This window comes from Cyprinus carpio, chromosome A19 (assembly GCF_018340385.1).
Source record: "Cyprinus carpio isolate SPL01 chromosome A19, ASM1834038v1, whole genome shotgun sequence".
Taxonomy (NCBI): Eukaryota; Metazoa; Chordata; class Actinopteri; order Cypriniformes; family Cyprinidae; genus Cyprinus; species Cyprinus carpio.
In genome coordinates, this window is record NC_056590.1 from 21,029,246 (window position 1) to 21,048,336 (window position 19,091).

Here is a 19,091-nt window from a genome sequence, read left to right on the forward strand (position 1 = left end):
CCACAAGTCTTCCAGGTCCTGCTGCAGAGAAATATCCTCACAGCGTGATGCTGCCATCACAGTGGGGATGGCCTGTTTCTGATGTGTTTGGCTTACACCAAACATTATTTAGTCTGATTGCCATAAAATTGAATCTTTGATCTTCCAGCTGGCTTCAGAGTCTCTTGCGTGCCTTTAGGAAAAAAAAAAAAAAAAAAAATTATATATTTTTTATATATATTTTAAGCAGCATACTCATGCACTAGGATTATTTCAGTATGATTATTTAATGTATCATAGAGCTCAAATTAAATAAAACCCTTCAAGGCACTGTAGTACATTACACTTCATAGCACCTAATATTGTTGCAGTCCACATTATTCATACACACAGCAGAGCTCATCAACGATCATTTCGAGTCCTAGAGTATAACAGTATTTCCACATTTTAAAGACACTGGACACCCTGTAGCAGACTGGTGGGAGATCGAAAAGGCTCTTTAAAGGAGAAACTGTAATAGTGGGATGAAACTGACCTGTGAGTAGAACTACTGAAGGAAGGGCTTCTTGGCTGAAGGCATCGTGGTGTCAAGATGAGGCTGAAGAAACTCAAACTGCTCTGCCAGAAAAACTCTGCAGGGGAAAAAAGACCCAAATCAGAGAACGTTTTCTACTGGTTTGCAGTGGCAAACTTGCTTACAATTGCTACATTTTTTTTTTTTTTTTTACCCGCGGGGAACTGGCTGTGCTGAAAACTAGTTACACTGGTGAAAAAAAAAGGTGTGATGTGACTAGGAAGTTTGAGTTTGTCTGCTTTCATATTATTTTCAGACAAAGACAAAAGACTGTGCTGGATATAAGGGTTTCTAATTTAAGATTATACAGTGACTATAAAAAGTGACCGTTTTTGTTTCATTTAATCACACAAGATGTATTTTGGCTTTTGTGGCAACTGATCAATAGAAAAGATTCTTTCATGTCAAAGAGAAAAATTACTAGTCAGTATTTATCAGATGCAGTATTTAGTCTGTGTAGATACTGTTGGTGTCTGTTAGCCACATCTGGACACTGCAGTTTCTCATTCTTTTGTGCAGAACTGCTCAGGATCAGCAGGATTAATGGAGATCCAGAGTCCACCTATAAATTCTCAACTGGATTGAGACCTGGATTATGACTTGGCCACTCCAGCACATTAACATTGTTGTTTTTTAAGTAGCTTTGGCTTTTACACTTTGGCTCACTTGGAAGACGTATTATCTTCCAAGTTGCAGGTGTCTTGGAGACTCTATCAGATTTTCCCTTCTGGATTTATTTGCAGTTTGCACTATTTATTTAGACTTTTCCTAAGTTTCAATGTGATTAAATGGTTTAAATGAAAAATGGCATGGTGAAAGGGGCTGAATACTTTTTTGTTCTAGACATTTGTAAGTTTTATGTGCATAATTTTTAAGAGGTCTCTGTCATTGGTATATCACTTTACATTTCATCAAACATCGTGTACTCCTCATGCCTTTGGGTTATGGTTTTTCTAAAGGTCATTTCATGGACAGATTGATTAATGTGGACAGTGTTTTTTATATATAGTAAAATCAGACAAAAGATTTGTCTTGCTTCCTTCAAAATAAAAATGCTTTTAGAAGATGTTTGTTCTGACCTCATTGAAAGGATGAATGTCTTAAAGTCAGGGGGAACATAAGTGGTACGCAGGTGTGCATGCGCCAGAGTAAAAACTGTGCTGTGTAAATAAGTTCAGACCACTCATTTGCATACCGACATGGTTGACAGCTGTTCAATTACAATTTTAGATCGACAAACTGTAATAATGTGTAAGATTTCTATTCGATCTGAGAGCATAAATCTAAGCTATCCGCTGCCATTTTCTAAAAAAAATCAAAACTGTAACATTTCATTCACTGATGCTCTTCACTTGGCAGCGCTAAACCCGGCAGCGCAAATACTTACTTGCAGGCAACCGGCCAAAAATAAAAGCTTGCTGATTTTAAGTTTGAATATCATGAAAATTCATATTAAAAAAAAAAATATATATAAGCATTTTATTTTTATGTTTACTATAAAATAATTGTATTTTTATTTAATACTCCCTTTTTATTTTAAAATATATTATCAGATTTTATTATTTTGTTTATTATTATATAATATATATATATATATATATATATATATATATATATATATATATATACTGTATTGTATTAAACCTTATATATATAAACAAAGTGCAATAATATTATATATAACACATAACTATGTTGTTCTGAATATATTACTCTAGACAAAAGAGTAATAAATATTGCTTTGTGCATTGCATGTAGTGAAACTGATGGCCAGGAAATGACCTCAGAATATATGTTTTGCTAATATACTGTGTCTTTCATATTTAGACCCTCTATTCAGAATTCACTGATGCTGAATTGCTTGTTTTTTGCTCTCCAAGTGTTTATATTATTCTCTAGAATGAAAGGTGAAAAGTGGATAGTTTAGTGTTTATGATTTTATTAATGTTTTTGTAATACATCTATTATGCTCACCAAGGCTGCATTTATTTTAATCAAAACATAGTACAACAGTAAAATACAATTCACAAAAACTGTTTTCTATTTTAATATATTTTAAAATGAAATGTATCCCTGTGATTGCAAAACCATATTTTATAGTATGCCTAATATGTGTGTTATACATATTTTTAGGATTCTTTGAATTGAAACTTAATTAAAATATGTTTGTAACAATATAACTGTCACTTTTGATCAATTTAATGTGTCCTTGCTAAATTAAAAAAAATAATCTTACTGACTACACAGATGCCTTCCTAAGATCTTGCACCACTCAGCTGACATTGCTAAATTAGTGTTACTAATAGAAAGGAATGTGTCTATGATAACAATGTGTTGTTGTTTTTTCTACCCCCTCATGAATTAATTAACATTAAATGCTCTTGTAAGTCTGCAAACAATGCAAGCTGACTGTATTGGATCTCTTTTTAATTCTACAGGGAGATGTCTACACATGTACCAAATCAAGTTGTATGATTAATTCATGTAGAATGTAGTACAAGTATCCGCAAAGGCAGCACTTCAGCTATAATCACATATGACCTGAATAGGTTTGTGTAAGAATATTGGGAAATTAGGCTTTGAATATTAATGATGGAGTGGCAAGGTTCAAATTGCATTGCAATGTTGTGATATCCCAAACCAATTTGCATGTTTTGTGAGTTGATTCCTCATGGTCATGTGAGCTGCCTTCACAACATCCACATTTTAGAACGGATTTATTTTATTTTATTATTATTAGGTGTGTAAGAAAATATTGATACACGTGAATATCGCAATATTTTGTTTGGCGATACTGTATCGATTCTCAAAAACACAATGTCGATATTTATATAAAAAAAAAATAATAAAATCATATAAGATTCATGGCAGTTGTTTCGTTTTGAGGTTAAATCCCAACTGCTAGATTGCAGTCTTATCTCTGAACTTAAACAGTGACAGGAAGCATAAGGACACGCCACTAATGTTAGCGTTAATATAGTTTGCTGCTAGTAATGAAGGATGAAAGAAATGTTCCAGCTCCTGTTTCGGTGTACAAAGCTGAAGTGTGGCATCATTTCGGTTTTCGTTACAGACAAGGCACAAAATAGATTGAAAAAAAGTCATGCGGTGTGTAAAATGTGCAATGCCAGCATCAAATATTAAAAGAACACACACGTCTGCGGTGCATTTTAGCTCCATGGCCACCGGAGCTGATCGCGGCCACTCTAGTCAATGCTTGTGTTTATAGCAGCCGTGCCGCGGCATGTTCCAGAAGGGGCTCTCCATGCTGCTTCGCTAAAGATAGGTGCCTAGTCTATTTTTGATGGATGCCGTATCCAAGCCGCAATTGAGGATGTGTTTTAAATGACTAAAAACAGCTACAAATCTTTTATTATTGACGTTCATAACTAGACTTTGATATGATGCAAGTCACAGAGCGCACTTTAATTTTTCCCATCGCATTCACACACTGACACTCTCCATGCACGTGTGTGTGTGTGTTCACGTGTGCTCATGTTCTTCACACAGTTCTTCACATTCTTCCTGCAAGCATTTTATTTCTCATTGATATTAAGCAGATGTACTAATTCTTTTGTTCAGATCAAAATGTTATGATGAATGTTACAATTTTAAACTTAAACTGTGAACCTTTAAAGCAGGGACTAAAAATATATATGGTCTGTTTATAACATCTTACATTTTATACATTTAATTTAACTAAAGAAGCCTGCAAGCACTATGTTTATCCCCTTTTACTCATACTGCAAAAAAAGTGGTTTAATGATGTTGAATGTTACAGGGACTAATTAATGCAAATGCAGATCCCACTGTGTTCTGGTTAAATAACTTTTGTTGTTGTTGTTTGTTTTTTTTTTTTTTTTTTTTTTTTTTTTTTTTGCATATGGTGAAATGTTCTTAATGACAGCTTTCCAAAAATTATATCCTGTTTCTAATAGAAGAAATCCAAATATATCACCTTGCTTACAGTATTGCAATGTATCGCAACCCCAGTATCGTGATACGTTTTTGATTGAAGAGCTATAGTAGTTCACCTGAAAATGAGAATCCTGTTCCAACTCCATTTTATTTTATTTTATTTTATTTTTTCCATCATTCACAAAAAGAGATGTTCACAAAAAAGCCAGGATGTTCTTGCTGGTATTTTCCACATTGAACGTCAAGAATACAGGTTTGCAAATGTAAATAATGATTGAATTTTCATTTTCGAGTGAACTTTGCCTTAGCATGCAATTTACAGTTTGATTATATGGTGTTTGTATTAATGTGACATCTAAATGGGCTTTCAGTTAAAGTACGTGTGAATAAATATACAGCACATTTTGTTCCCTCATTGGTTTTCTTTGGTGAGCGTGTAGAGCTGGACTCTTGAATATGGTTATTGAGGACAGCAAGGACGTTGGCACAGTTCCTCATTAAATTCAATATGTTGTTTTATGCTGTATTTGTTCTCATTTTACAGCTCATTTGTTCATTGCTTTTATTGTAACTCTAAACGTCTGAGGTACTTATCCACTTTCTAGTAACAAAAAGCGTCTTTTACTTACTTAAATAGTGTTTGGCAAAACATTTTGTTAAAAGCACAACTTTTTTTCTTTAAACAGGCTTTGTTTTCTGAATAATTACATTGAGGATTTGTGTGAGTATTGGTTAATACAGCAGCTAGTAGGTTCTACATCTGCATGTTGACAGCTTCTGACTTTAAAACCAAAGTTGAGACAGCCCAAGCGTATTTTTAAACCTCCGCTCATTTTGTTTGTTAAATAGACTGATCCCTGGAATATTGACGGTGTTTTACTGGACATCGTATTAATTTGTAGAATATTTTGCAGTTCTGTTACTTTAATTTGGACAGGATCAGGGTGTAAATATCTGTTGTTGTCTCTGCAGGAGGCTGGAGGGGAGAACGCAGGTCCTCATGCATCTCCCGAGGAAAGGAAGGAGAAGGTCCCCAGTCCTCATCTGAGTCAGCTGGTGATCCTGACGTCTAGTGATACGCTCTATGGCTTGGCTGAGAGAGTCGTCGCCACTGAATCACTGTAAGCTACTTTAAACCTCCTTACTTAGAGAAAGAAGTCAACCAAAAATTAAAGTTGTTTTTATTATTTTATTTACCCACCCTTGTTTTTGCTGAATTTTCAGCAGTCATTACTCCGGGCATTAGTGTCACATGATCTCTCAGAGAGCTAAATTGGTGCTCAAGAAACATTTATTTAATTGCAACAAATTTCTTTACTATTATTTTTGCTAAAATTAATTTATGCTTGCTAAATAAATGTATTATTTTATTTTTTTTAAATGTTACTGAATTTGAATAGTAGTGTACAGATACATAATGGATAAACAGAATTTCTGTTTTGGGTGAACTGTTTCTTTAACTAGTGTCATCAAGAAATCAGTGTTTTAAGAAATTTCTGCATTTAAAAAGAGAAGGCAGCCAGATGGTATCTGCATCATACAGTATATCCAGCTGTGTGACGTCTTTGTAGCAGAAGCGGAATGAGACTTGCAAATGATCACATTTACATTAAAAAGCTGGCTGACTCTTGTCTTGTGATCAAGCTTACTGTTGCTAGGTGATAAATGTCTAACCCCAGCAGCCACTTTCAACTAAGCCTGTCTAACCCAATCAGTCATATCACTGTGGTTGTTATCTAATCAGCGAACCCCATTAAGCCTTGCTTTTCTCTTGATGAGTCTACAGAGGTGGGCTGAAGCAGCTTCGGCAACAGTCAGGGGAGTTCATTTCATTAAGTGATGTGATGCCGCAGGGGCTGATGAGAGCTACCTGAATTTCCATCGTAATCCTGAAGAGGAATTAGTCAAGCCTCCAAACCATGTCTTACCGTCCAGTCCTCCTATTCTGACCTTTATCCCATTTGACTGATTTTTCAGCAAGATGTTAAGCAGGGAATCCTCCTTTCCAAATTCACAGAGAGAGTTTGATCGTCCCTATAGTTGCTTTGCATGCACCCAGATGGTGTTCGATCCGTTGCCATTGCCAAGCTTTGTTCTGGAGAATGTTTTTGAAGTCTTAGATTGAAGACTGATGAGAAGACCCAGAGTTTAAGCCTGGAAAAGGTTCTTCTCTGGAAAGAATGACTCTCTGCTTTAACGTGATGCACAGAAACTCCACCATATTGAGTCATCAAAGCGGTGAAGGTCTCTACTCTCCTTGTGGAGCATGAACATGCTCTGAATGCACTACACTTGAAACCGCCATTGTTTTTTTTTGGAGAAGGTTAGTGGCAGTGCAACCTCTTCTCTGCCCTCCATCATCCCCCTGCACTTCCTTTCTTAATGGAATAATCAATGAAAGCTGCAAAGCCTAAGCAGAGAGCAGGCATGAGGGTGTGAATGATAAGCGACAATACAGGGTCTCTTGTTACTTTCTGAGTGCTGTATTCATACAAGCGTAACCATACACACCAAATAAAATAAACAAATAAGCAAAAGATTATTCCCTGTTCCACTGGCACCGCTGGCAATACAACAGACCTGTTTTTCTCTTTCAAGATGAAGTATTCTGAATTTTAATACATCAAACAATCTGACTAAAACAAGACACCTCTTACTCAAGAAATAATATATTGGTTATTTGCCCTTTTACCTTCTTAATAAATTCTACATATTTAGATGTAACTTGCTTCTGGCCTGATCCTGACTCACTCGATTCACTGATTACCTTCAGATTTATTTTGCCTGTTTTTATTATCGACATGACAAAACTTTTTAATAATGATTGTTTGATTTTGTTTTTTAAACACAATGCGTCTGGAGTCTACAGTTTCTATAGTAACGTGTATCTGATTGACAGATGAATCATGCTCTCTTATACTGTATGTTGTGGCTATTTCAGCAAAAAAAATTCTCCAGAGAGAGTACATTAAATATTTTGTTTGTGTAATTAACATGTTTAAATGGTCAAAGCATTCAACACCTCAAACACAGGCGGAGCGCCTTCAGAAGGATGCAGAGATCTATTGTAAAATCTTTTAGAGCTGCTTGGATTCAACTCACTTTATTTTCCTTATATTTGAAATGAAATTATATAGAATTTGTTTGTGATTTTTATTAGTCATGTAGGATATGCTGTGTCCCGCGGGGGCAGGGGGAGGGGGAGCAATCGAACTTCGATTCGAACCAAGTGTTAAAGCACCCGTAGGACTTCCGTACTGAGTAATTGTTGTTTAGTGCTGATTGTTTCATGCATGTCTCTGCAGTCTTCAACATATAGCTTTGTGCATTATGCTTTTAAATCAAGTCTTGTGTTCATTAGGTGTTATATGCAAATATTTGGGCTCTTATTGCTCAATGAACACTTATTCAGCAGTTAGAGAATTATGCTAATGAATGGTAATTTCTAATCTCATTATTACAGGGCCTATAAAAAGTATTCACTCCATGGACTTTTTCATTTTTGTTGTTTTAAAGCACTGAATCACATTTTATTTTTTCAATAGTTTTAGTTTTAAATAGTTTTTTGTTTTCTTGCTGTTGAAATGAAACACTCATTCAACACTCAATTTTTTTTTAGCAATATTATAATGTGTTTAATGTTGCAGAAATGGTCAAAGTTAAATTTCAAAAGGGTTTTAATTGAGTGTAGAAATATAAATTCTGACTTGAAGGCAAGAAAACAATTACCTTGTGTTTAATAACTGTAGTAAATTTGAACCACTTTGAAGAAAGTTTTCATTTTGACAAAAAAAAAAATTCATAAAAAAGGGGGTGAATACTTTTTATAGTTACTGCAGCTCTTCATATAGAAGCCCTTATTTCCAACACTCAGTCTCTGTCTGTAGCTCATGTCAAAAAATAAAATGAAAGCAGATAAATGTAAGACTGACAAATGTAAGCCTCAAACTTCCTAGTCACATCACACCTTTTTTTCACCAACAAAATTAGTTTTCAGCACAGCCAGTTCCCTGTGGGTAACCGATATGTAGCAATTGTGTGCCACTGCAAACATATAGAAAGTGTTCTTATTTGTGCCTTTTTTTCCCCTGCAGAGTTTTTCTGGCCGAGCAGTTTGAGTTTCTTCAGCCTCATCTTGACACCACGATGCCTTCAGCCAAGAAGCCCTTCCTTCAGCAGTTCTACTCACAGGTCAGTTTCATCCCACTATTAATGGCCCTAACCGTTACAGTTTCTCCTTTAAAGAACATTTTCGATCTCCCACTAGTCTGCTACATAGTGTCAAGTGTCTTTAGAATGTGGAACTTTTGCTATAGGACCCTAAATATGTCTTTATTATGGATGTCTCTATTCATTCATCAGAACTGAAAGTATCATTAAGAAGTAAAGTTGTACAGTAGAAATTCTTTTTAAAATGTTAGTCTTTGCATCTTGGATATTCGAGAGATACTAATCTTTGTTTTCCACTGTTTGGCTGATGGTTATGTAAAGGTGCTCTTAATTTTGACCTTTTTTTCTGCTGTTTTCTCTATAGACTGTATCTACAGCCAGCGAGCTCCGCAAACCCATTTACTGGATCGTGGCGGCCAAAGCCATCGATTACGAACAGATGCTGTTACTGATGGCGGGAGTGAAATGGGACATTAAAGAGATAATGTCACAGCACAACGTCTATGTGGATGTCCTTTTAAAGGTAATGTGTTTGTGAGGCCGTGCAGTGGATTTTATGTGCGAAAAATAATGTGTTGCCTCCTCTACAATATGTTCATTTTCACACTAGAGGAGAGCAGGTGGGAGTTCGCTTAGAAAGTAAATCAGTAAAGATCAGCCAACCTTTTCTCCATCTATAGATCATTCTTGCCAGTTTCTCTTTTTCTCTATATTCAGTTACAACATGGTTTGTTGAGTTTTAAGAAAACTGTTGTGCCACAATAGGGAGGGCATTGCTGACATGTCCTATCCACTCATCTGCTTTACTCACCTAACAGGAAGCAGGATGATCGAAATGTGTTGTGTCAGAAAGTGTGTGTCAGAAGGTTATCCAGAGGTCTAAAGTTAAGGTTGACATGCTGGGTTTGACTGAGAGAGACAGGCGACTTCTCAAACACTCACTCAAGTGACGGATGTGATTATGGGTTGACTTAACTGATGAGGTGATGGAATATCAGCTCCTGGGAGTCTGGAATTATTTATTATTTATCTGTAGTTTACATGACAAACAGTTGTGTAGAAGAGTATATGTTGCCTGTGCTGGCAAAATGAGTCGGAATCACAAGCTACAGGCAAAGCAAGTGAAAAATGTTACATTTTGTTGATTTTTAGGTTTTCACAAAAATGAGTTATTTAAGCCATCATCTAGAAATCCCAATGCTCCATATAGTAATTAAACATCTAAAATTATCTTTATTTGTACATTTTCTGAGAGGTCTACTTTCTTTGTTTTAAAAAGTTGATTTTGACTGACACATTCAAAGCGTGCGCACAAAGACGCCTCTCAGACACCGCATGATCCCGATATACACATACACACAGAATTACACTATTTCTCAATATCTTGGCAAGTTTTCATAATCTATTATGTCCTAAGTGAATGTTTGGTTAACTGTTGGGGAAAAACATCTGATGTGTAACATTATATTAGATCTGTGTATAACTTTAGGTCTTAATATATACTGTAGGCTGTCTGTCTCATTGATATTAATCAAACAATAAAAGAAAAGAGGGTGCTCTTAATTGAATTGTCTTTTTTGTAATGAATACACTAAAGACTTTGCAGTGATTTTTATATACAGTATGTTTATTTGTTATTCTAATTTAATAATTCTGTTTAGATAGAAAATGAAGAAAGTAAAGCACTGTTCATTTGATTTGTTTCTTTCTTATGTTGGTTCTACTGTTTATTTGCATCTTTGTTCTTATTTTAATAACAGATAAAATAACAAATATATATATTTGGATTAATATAGCAATTATTATTAAGAAAAGAATTGGAGTGATGCATCGAGAATAGCTTTATAGTCAAATCATTACACTCTTAATCGTAATTGAATCGAATCAAGAGGCAAGTGAAGATTCACACTTCTAGTCGCAATAACATCATCTGTGATTGGTCAAAACACCCCGCGTGGTGCATTGTGTTAAAATGGAAAAAAAAAAGATGAACATACACTTTTCCTAAAGATTAGTGAGTGCCAGATTTGGTGGTATTACCAGAGATTTTAAGGTGTGGTTGCTAGGTGATTTTGTTTTGGAACCTTCAGAAAACTTACCATAGTGGACCAAGACCAAGATGGCATTCCAGCTAGTGACTCGGACTCAACTCCAGACTCGACCTTAAAAGAGTTCAGACTTGACTCGACTCAACAAGAAGGACTTGTGAATATTTTAAACACATCTTGAGTCTTTTATCCTTAACTACTGATATCATAAAGAAAGAACTTGCTTATATGCTTTTACTATATCTGCTTCATGCATTTACTTGTTGATGTAGATGGGACTCCTTATCATAGTATTTCATGTATTGCGCATACATTCAGAAATGTCAGAAGGTTATGAAACATGGCGGGAGCCACCGTGTCATATTTTCTCACATTTGGTTATATTAATGTGTCAGAATCAGGAACTTCATGAAGATCAGCTAGATGCAGTGAATGTGGGGAAAAAAATTAAAGTTACCGAAATGACAACATCAAATCTTAGAACGTGTCACATCTTAGAACGCATCCACAAAAGTTAGTAACATTAACTCACATATGTGCTGCAGTGTGTCCTGTTAAAAAACATGAATGAAAAATCTATCCTTAAACAGAGCATGACGTTTTATCATTCTTTTCATAAAATACGTCTTTTAATGTCCTTTTCTGTGCCATTAAAGTGAAATAACTGAACATAAATATAGGAGCCTGATAGAAATGCTGGTTTTAGATGGACATTTCAGACAGCACTTAGAGGCTTTTGCATCTGAAACAAAAACATACTATATTATTATTATTATTATTATTATTATTATTTAGGGTCAATAAGGTTTTTTAAGAAATTAATTTAATTGAGCAAAAGCAACAGTAAAGTCACAAAAACATGCTATTTCAAATAAATGCTTTTCTTTCAAGTTTTGTATTTCGTCAAAGAATCCTGTACAAGATGAATGACTGTTTCCACAAAAATATTAACTAGAAGAATAATAAGAAATAATAATTAATAAGAAGAAATGTTTATTGAGCAGCAAATCAGAATATTAGAATCATAACATAAAAATCATTTCACAAAGAACACTTGACACTGAAGACTGCTGAAATTTCAGCTTTACCGTCACAGGAATATTGCACAATTATGGTTTTAACTGTATTTTAATCAAGTAAATGCAGCCTTAGTGAACATAAAGGACTTACAAAAAAAAAAAGAAAACATCTTAATGACACCAAACTTTTGAACGGTTGTGTATATACTGCATAATAATAATAGTATAATATATAATTATATATAAATTATGTATAAAATATATATACTTTAGCCAACATTGCATTATTATAAACATTTGATTTCTGAATGAATTGCAGCACTGGCACAGCAGATAGTTCTCATTTACTGAAATAAACCCACTCACACAGCTGCATGTTTAAAGTGAGATAATTCAGGTTACGTGCTGCTTCTCTAGTTGCTGCTGAGGAGAGACGTGGGATTTGAACTCTTGAATGAAAGCCCAGTATAGCTGTCACTGTCCCCTGTCACTGTTGCACATGCAGCACATTAAAAATGCATGGAAATGCTACGTCTGTGTTATAATTTACTGGACCAATCGTGACTTCCACTGAAGCGAACAAACAAGTTAATGCCCACAACAAGCAGGCGTGATTGATACGTTTACCCTAAGGTTGTTAGTTAACTTTCTTCATTCAGATTTTTTTCTCGCTCTTTTTTTTTTCCCCCTTGTCTAATGACTGTGCCTCATGAATTCTTATAGATTGAAAGATCACGATATCAATTATTTGTCAGGATCTGAATTATTTAAATGGTCAAGCTTTGGGAGTCACATGCAGAATTTGAGGGGCAAGTTTAAAAGGAAAAAAGTTAGCCCATGTCTCAGTTAAATGTGATTGGACTGAGGGTGTCTCATTCCTTTGCATGTCCACATCTCTTCTATAACCTTTGCTCATTAGCCTACATGAATTTTTCATGGAGTTAGGGAGTGGTTTGAATGGCTGACGCATATACTGAAACAAAAAGGCTCCGTGAGCAGATGGGGTTTCATAATTGAATTATCTCTTTGGCTTATTTGCTCGATGAATCCAGAAAAATACATAATCATGTGGATTTACCCAAGTTCCTGATTCGAGCTGCAAAGTTTTAGTGGGGAATGTAATGGAGCTTGGCTGCTAATGAAGAAATGAGGCTCACCTTTGTGCGCCCGTTGCCTGAATTCATTATGTAACTGTGGAAATACAGCAGTGACTCACGTTGACTCTTGCTTTATTTAAAACTTCCTCCAAAAAAATAAAATAAAATGGCGTCCAGGTGCCTGAGCCCATAAATGACATTCGCCTATATGTATTAGTACATGTCACAATTAGTTGCCTGCATTAACTGACATGTACAGGTTCTTATTTCTATAGGTTAAAATAAGCTGTTCAATTTTCATTTAATTTTTTACAAAAATGAAAATTCTGTCATCATTTAAATGCCGTTCTCAACCTTTATGATTTCTGTGGAACACAAAAGAGGATATTTTAAATAATTTTTCAGCAGTTTTTGTCCAAACAATCCAAGTCAATCTGGACCAAACAACACTGGACCCCTTTGACTTTTCTTAAGTTATCATTTAAAACCACTGTTAGTTAAGCCACAGTTTGACACAATTTACCCCAAAGCATCTGGCAGAGCTACCCGTTTAGCTAAGATATACACAAATAATTTGCATGATTTTCATAAATAGGAAATTTATCAACATTTATTTGAGATTTATTTTTAGACCTACATGTTTGTTTTTTTTTTTTTTTTTTTTTTTACAGAAAAAGGTAAAAAAGAACATTGCAGTTTTAATAATGGATTTTTTTTTTTATTAATTCAGAAGATTAAAGGTAGCAAAACAACCTAGACAACTTGCATGGCAGTTTTAGTGCTCTTGGCGTTGTATCAACATTCAAGGTGCGAGCCCACAGTATGTGTAGTCATTGGCTCTCAAATGAGCCATGTGTCATTGTGTTATGAAAGTTATGGGTGGGTTTTCCTGAAAGAGAAATGGGCTCACGCACAGCTGAATCAACACCTCTATGAGCAGCCGGCTTATACAGTGCAGGTTTTTGTACGTGGCATGGCTTTATCGAGACATCTGCACTACAGAGACAGTTTCTTTGTATAGCCTGAATCCTGTAGGTTTGACGATCTGGTCTGCCAATATGGCTCCAGTGAACATTTATAGACTGCTGTTTCTGCTTCTCTGATTCTGTGATTAATTTACACCTTTGTTGGGATTTCTGGACTTGTACGGCATGCTAAAATAAAACCGTTTCTAGCCCGTTCGTGACCTCTCATCCAGATGGCTCCAACACCACCCAGTAAGAATGCTGTGATGGTTAAGGTGAATGGTTAACAGCAAGCACTGCACACAAGGGAGGACGCAACACAAAATGGTTTAAGGGTCAATGACAACTAAGAATGTCCCCTATAAAAAGTTATCTTTAGCAATCTAGGTTAAAACACACATTCAAAGATCTTCGAAATGTATTATTTGTAATCATGTGGGTTTCATTTTGTCTTGAAAACTTTCATTCCATTTCAATAAATGTTTCAATTCAGTATCCTGTGTTGTGAACAAGTAAAAAGTGATCTATTTTCCCTGAGTATGCTTATTGTTTTAAAATTTGTATATATATATATATTTTTAATTATTTACTCATTTATATTATGTTTTTGAAGCTTTGTATTCAATGTGGTATCAGGAGAGTTTTATAGCCCTGACATTTTTGACTCAAAAATATATATTTTATATTACAATATTTCAATATTTGTTTATACATGTTTTTTTAAATTAATGAATAGATCCAAACAAAACATGAGTGTCATGACATTGACCCATATATCATCAACTGTTTTCTGCAGGAGTTTGAGAAGTTTAACCAGAGACTGGGAGATGTGTCAAGAATAGTTCGGATTCCTCTGCCTGTGTCCAATGTCTTATGGGAGCACTGCATCCGTCTGGCCAACAGGACATTAGTGGAGGGGTAAGTGGCCTACCAAGCTGAACCAAATGGGTGTGGATGTATATGAGACCACCTGCTCTCAGATACATCTCCTTCCACAGAAAGTTTTTATTGGAATACTGGCCATCACAAACCACTCAGCCCTTTCCCAAACAAAGAAAATAGCTTTCAGGAACAGTTGGTTCACTTACAGGTCCACTGAGTCCAGCAGTGACCAGAGACGACCTATTACAATGGCAATACCACTACACATTGGTAGTATTGATGGAACTCGTTTTACAGTGCTTTATATTTTTATTTTTTTTATTTTAATTAATTTTATTTTTTAAATCCCAGAGTGAATTAAACACATTTATCCAGTAAATTTAACTTTAGCCATTTATTTCTCCACTTATATTTCTCATTTACAAAAAGTATTTACCTTTCAGCTTCTCCTCACGGATTTGCCTATATTTGGCAACTTGTTGTCACAAAGTTTTCAGTTCCTCCTATTGAAAAGCAACCACAGAATATAGTGTCACCATCTTGCTTGGTATTTTTGGTATTTGGTGTGCCAAACATAGCACTTCACTTTCAGGCCAAATAGCTCAAGTTTAGTCTCATCAGACCACAAAATATTCTTCCAATAGATTTCATGTTTTGTCACATGGCTTCTAGAAATTCCAGGATGACGGTTGGCTTGTCTCAAAAGCGACTTTCTTCTGTCTGATCTCCCAAAGAGGCATACGACGTCAAATGCTCAAACACTTGCTGTTGTCTAGACAGTTTTTCCCCTTTTAGTCAAACAGCTCTGGAATTCTATGTAGACCATTCGGCATCTTGGTCATTTTTCTTACAAATGTCCTTTTTATCCAGTTGCTCAGTCTTATAAGATGGGCTGACCTTAGAATTGTTTGGGTTATGCCACGCTCTTTCTGTTTTGCTTTAATGGTTATAGAAGGTTAAAAGCTTTGCCAGTCTTTTTATAACCATCTACATTCCCCCTAACAACTTCTTCTTGAAGTTTTTCAGGCAGATCTCATTTGATTTAAAGGGGTGGTTGATTGCGATTTCACTTTTTTAATGTTAGTTAGTGTGTAATGTTGCTGTTTGACCATAAACAATATCTGCAAAGTTGCAGTGCTGAAAGTTCAATGCAAACAGAGATATCTTTTAAAAATTCTTTTAAAATTCTGGCAGTTTAATGCCTACAAAAACGGCTAGTAAGGGACTACAACGAGCTTCTTCCCAGGTCCCTTACATCACGTACCCAGATAAACCCCGCCCCCGGGAACACGCAACAAAGGTGGCGAGGCCATGCTGCGCTGCTTTAGAGAAGAGGAAGAGAAAACTAGGGGTGCATGTAAAAATCTGTTCATATATGAATTGCGATTCTGTCTTCTAACGATTCTAATGGATTCACAAGTTTCAAAACCAATGTTCTAAAGCAGCGGTTCTCAATCCTGTTCCTCGTCCTGCTCTGCATCTCATCTCAGATCAGCTTCAACAAAGTGTTCCATTTATACACTTATTTTCACATAGCAATGAGAAGTGTTATACATGGACACACGTACGGTTGCTGTGCTGTATTAAAGCTTTAACCAGAATAAAACCGTATATTAAAAGCTAACAGAAGCAGTAGCATTTACAAACAACAGTGTATCTTAAAAGTATGAGACAACAACAAACAAACATACTGTTAAGAGCCGTGCTTGCACAGGTTCTGCGCGATCCTCTTCATTAATATTCTCTGCGTCTCAATCAGGCTCAGATTGATAAGCAATATAGAGGACGTCATTGTCTACAATTCAACCGGAGCACATTCTGAGCTTGAGGGGCAGGATGTTCAGACGCACTCTAGAGGTGGTTTAGTGAATCACAACACACTGAGCCAGCTGACCAATCTCAGCCCATCACGTATTTCTGAGGGAGGGGCTTCATAATAATAGGAAATAATCGAGGCGTTTGTCAGAGAAGGGACAGATCGGTCTGGAATAAAGATAAATTATGTGAAAAATAATACGTTTTTTAAAAAGCAAAGCATGAACACATGTTAGACTGCACCCCATAAACACAATCAAGCCTAGAAAAAAAAACATTCAACCACCCCTTTAATCTTCTCACAGAGTCACTGATATTTATGGTGTAAGCAAGCACAAGTGAACACAAGTGGATTCGATATGAGCATGAAGCTGCTATTCTGATCCCTGGATAATTGAATGTCTCACACAGTATAATTAAAATGTATTTAAGATGAAGGGTGAGTAGAGTAAAAACAGTAATAATGTGAAATATTTTTTGTATTTAAAATAGCTGTTTTCTATTTTAATATATTTTAAAATGTCATTTATTCCTGTGATGGCGAAGCTGAATTTTTAACACTCATTACTCCAGTCTTAAGTATCACTTGATAGATCACACACAGAGAGATAGACAGACAGACAGACAGACAGACAGACAGACAGACAGACAGACAGATAGATAGATAGATAGATAGATAGATAGATAGACAGACAGAAAAAAAAAAAAAAAAAAAAAAAAAAAAGACAGACAGAAGAAAAAAAAAAAAACAGACAGACAGATAGATACCCTTTTTCCAAAAGCAGACTTGTTTTATTTTCTATGACTTCCTTCAATAATATATAAACTATTAAAGCAAAAGGCAAATGTATTACTGGCCCGCTGCTTTTAAACCACAGCTATATGTATTAAAACAGCAAGCCTGAATGAAAGGTTTAGTTTCTCCTGTTCTTTATTCCTCTGCTTAAATTGTGGAGCGTTTTTACGAGCAAGAAGAGCTTTGGGCTTTTTCAATTATGGCTTGGCTGGCAGTAATTGTTTTGAGGGATGTAAACCCTTTATCACTGGGGATTCGTGGGTGTGCAGAATCTTGTGCTACGTGTTGATGAAGTTTGATTTAAAGAAAGAAACACTGAGATTTTCGGCTGCCTCATCAATCTTGTGTTTGGAACTCTCGTCATTGTATTTACTTGAAGGACTATTATTGAAGGACTATTATTCCCCATTTTTACCTTTTTTCCTGAGGCATGTTCATACTGTAGATAATGTAAAAATGCATTAGTTCTGTGAGGATTCATCAAATGTCTTTAATGACTTTGTGCCATGAGCAGAATGGCTTTGTTGCTCTCAAATAGCTGCATATGTAAATCCATCAATGTTGTTTAATTTCTTCATATTTTTTTTCCTCCTTGTTTCTTTTTCTTGCACCATCCTTCTTTCACCCATCTGCTTGTCATTAGTCAAGAGCCGGATTATTGTAAATCAACGTCAGGGAAGTTAGTGTGGCACGGTGCGACAAGCAGCATAGAAGCCATGTCTTCTCCAGAGAGCTGTTGTCAACCTGTCTTCCATCACTCTTTCCTTACCCCAGTATATTATCTTCAGTGTGCTGGCAATCTTGCAGCTCACAGACTTGCAGAGACGCTTTTGTACTCGTCACCCCCTCAGCATAATGGAGATTTGCTGGGAGCACATTTGACATGACGGGCACCTCTTGACTTCAGAGAGGTCCTTCATAGTAAAGCTTCACTGTAGACATCTGGATTTAGTCACATGTGAGAATAAAATGAATCAGAATAATGCATTTCTCTAGTCATGTAATCCACTGATTATTCATTTCCAAAGCTCAGGAGTGCATAAAGAAGTAATCAAAGCCCATTGCAAGTGCACAATAGAGTGCACAACAACAGCACAGATGGACTGATGTGGAATGACAGTGTGTTCCCAGAATATCTCTAGATAATCTTTTACAAACTGATCGTTCCTGTATTGTTCAGTCCCATGTGGGCCAACACTGGTCAAATGTATGCCTTGGTTAAAATCACCATTTTAACCTTAGAAGTTGCCTTCCTTAGAAGTTGATCCTCTGTACAGTCTGCATACTCCTTTTGTACAAAGCGGTGCACATTAAGACTCAAATACACTTGAGGACCTTAAAGCAAAGACACCATTCAGTTAATCAAAAGTAACATTCAAGACAATTATGTGATACAGAAAAATGTATATTTTTTATAAAAGCTGTTCATCATAGGTAATATTAAGCAGCACAACAGTTTTCAACATTTGATAATAAGAAATTTTTCCTGAGCACCAAATCAGCATATTAGAACAGTTTATGAATGATTATGTGACACTGCAAACTGGAGTAATGGCTGTTAAAGTTTTAAGTCAAGTCACCTAAAGTCACCTTTATACAAAACCTGTATTGTATAAAGGGCTATATACTGTGTGTGTGTGTGTGTGTGTGTGTGTGTGTGTGTGTGTGTGTGTGTATGTATGTATATGTGTATATATATATATATATATATATATATATATATATATATATATATATATATATCAGGAAAAACGTGCTGATAATGCAAGAGGACAATAGATGTCAAAGCAGCTTTACAGTGTTAAACAGGAGAAACGTGCTGATAATG

At 35.6% G+C, this 19,091-nt stretch overlaps 1 protein-coding gene across 2 annotated transcripts in view; it reads left to right on the forward strand.

The window, feature by feature from the left end:
* Nucleotides 1-19,091, forward strand: part of vps50 (VPS50 EARP/GARPII complex subunit) — a 124,548-nt gene that overhangs the window by 100,532 nt on the left and 4,925 nt on the right. For both annotated transcript variants that reach the window (XM_042776964.1, XM_042776965.1), the window contains 4 exons: nucleotides 5,444-5,592; nucleotides 8,566-8,662; nucleotides 9,006-9,164; nucleotides 14,567-14,688. In XM_042776964.1, the coding sequence (XP_042632898.1) occupies nucleotides 5,444-5,592; nucleotides 8,566-8,662; nucleotides 9,006-9,164; nucleotides 14,567-14,688 (527 nt within the window). The remainder of the gene's footprint in view (nucleotides 1-5,443; nucleotides 5,593-8,565; nucleotides 8,663-9,005; nucleotides 9,165-14,566; nucleotides 14,689-19,091) is intronic.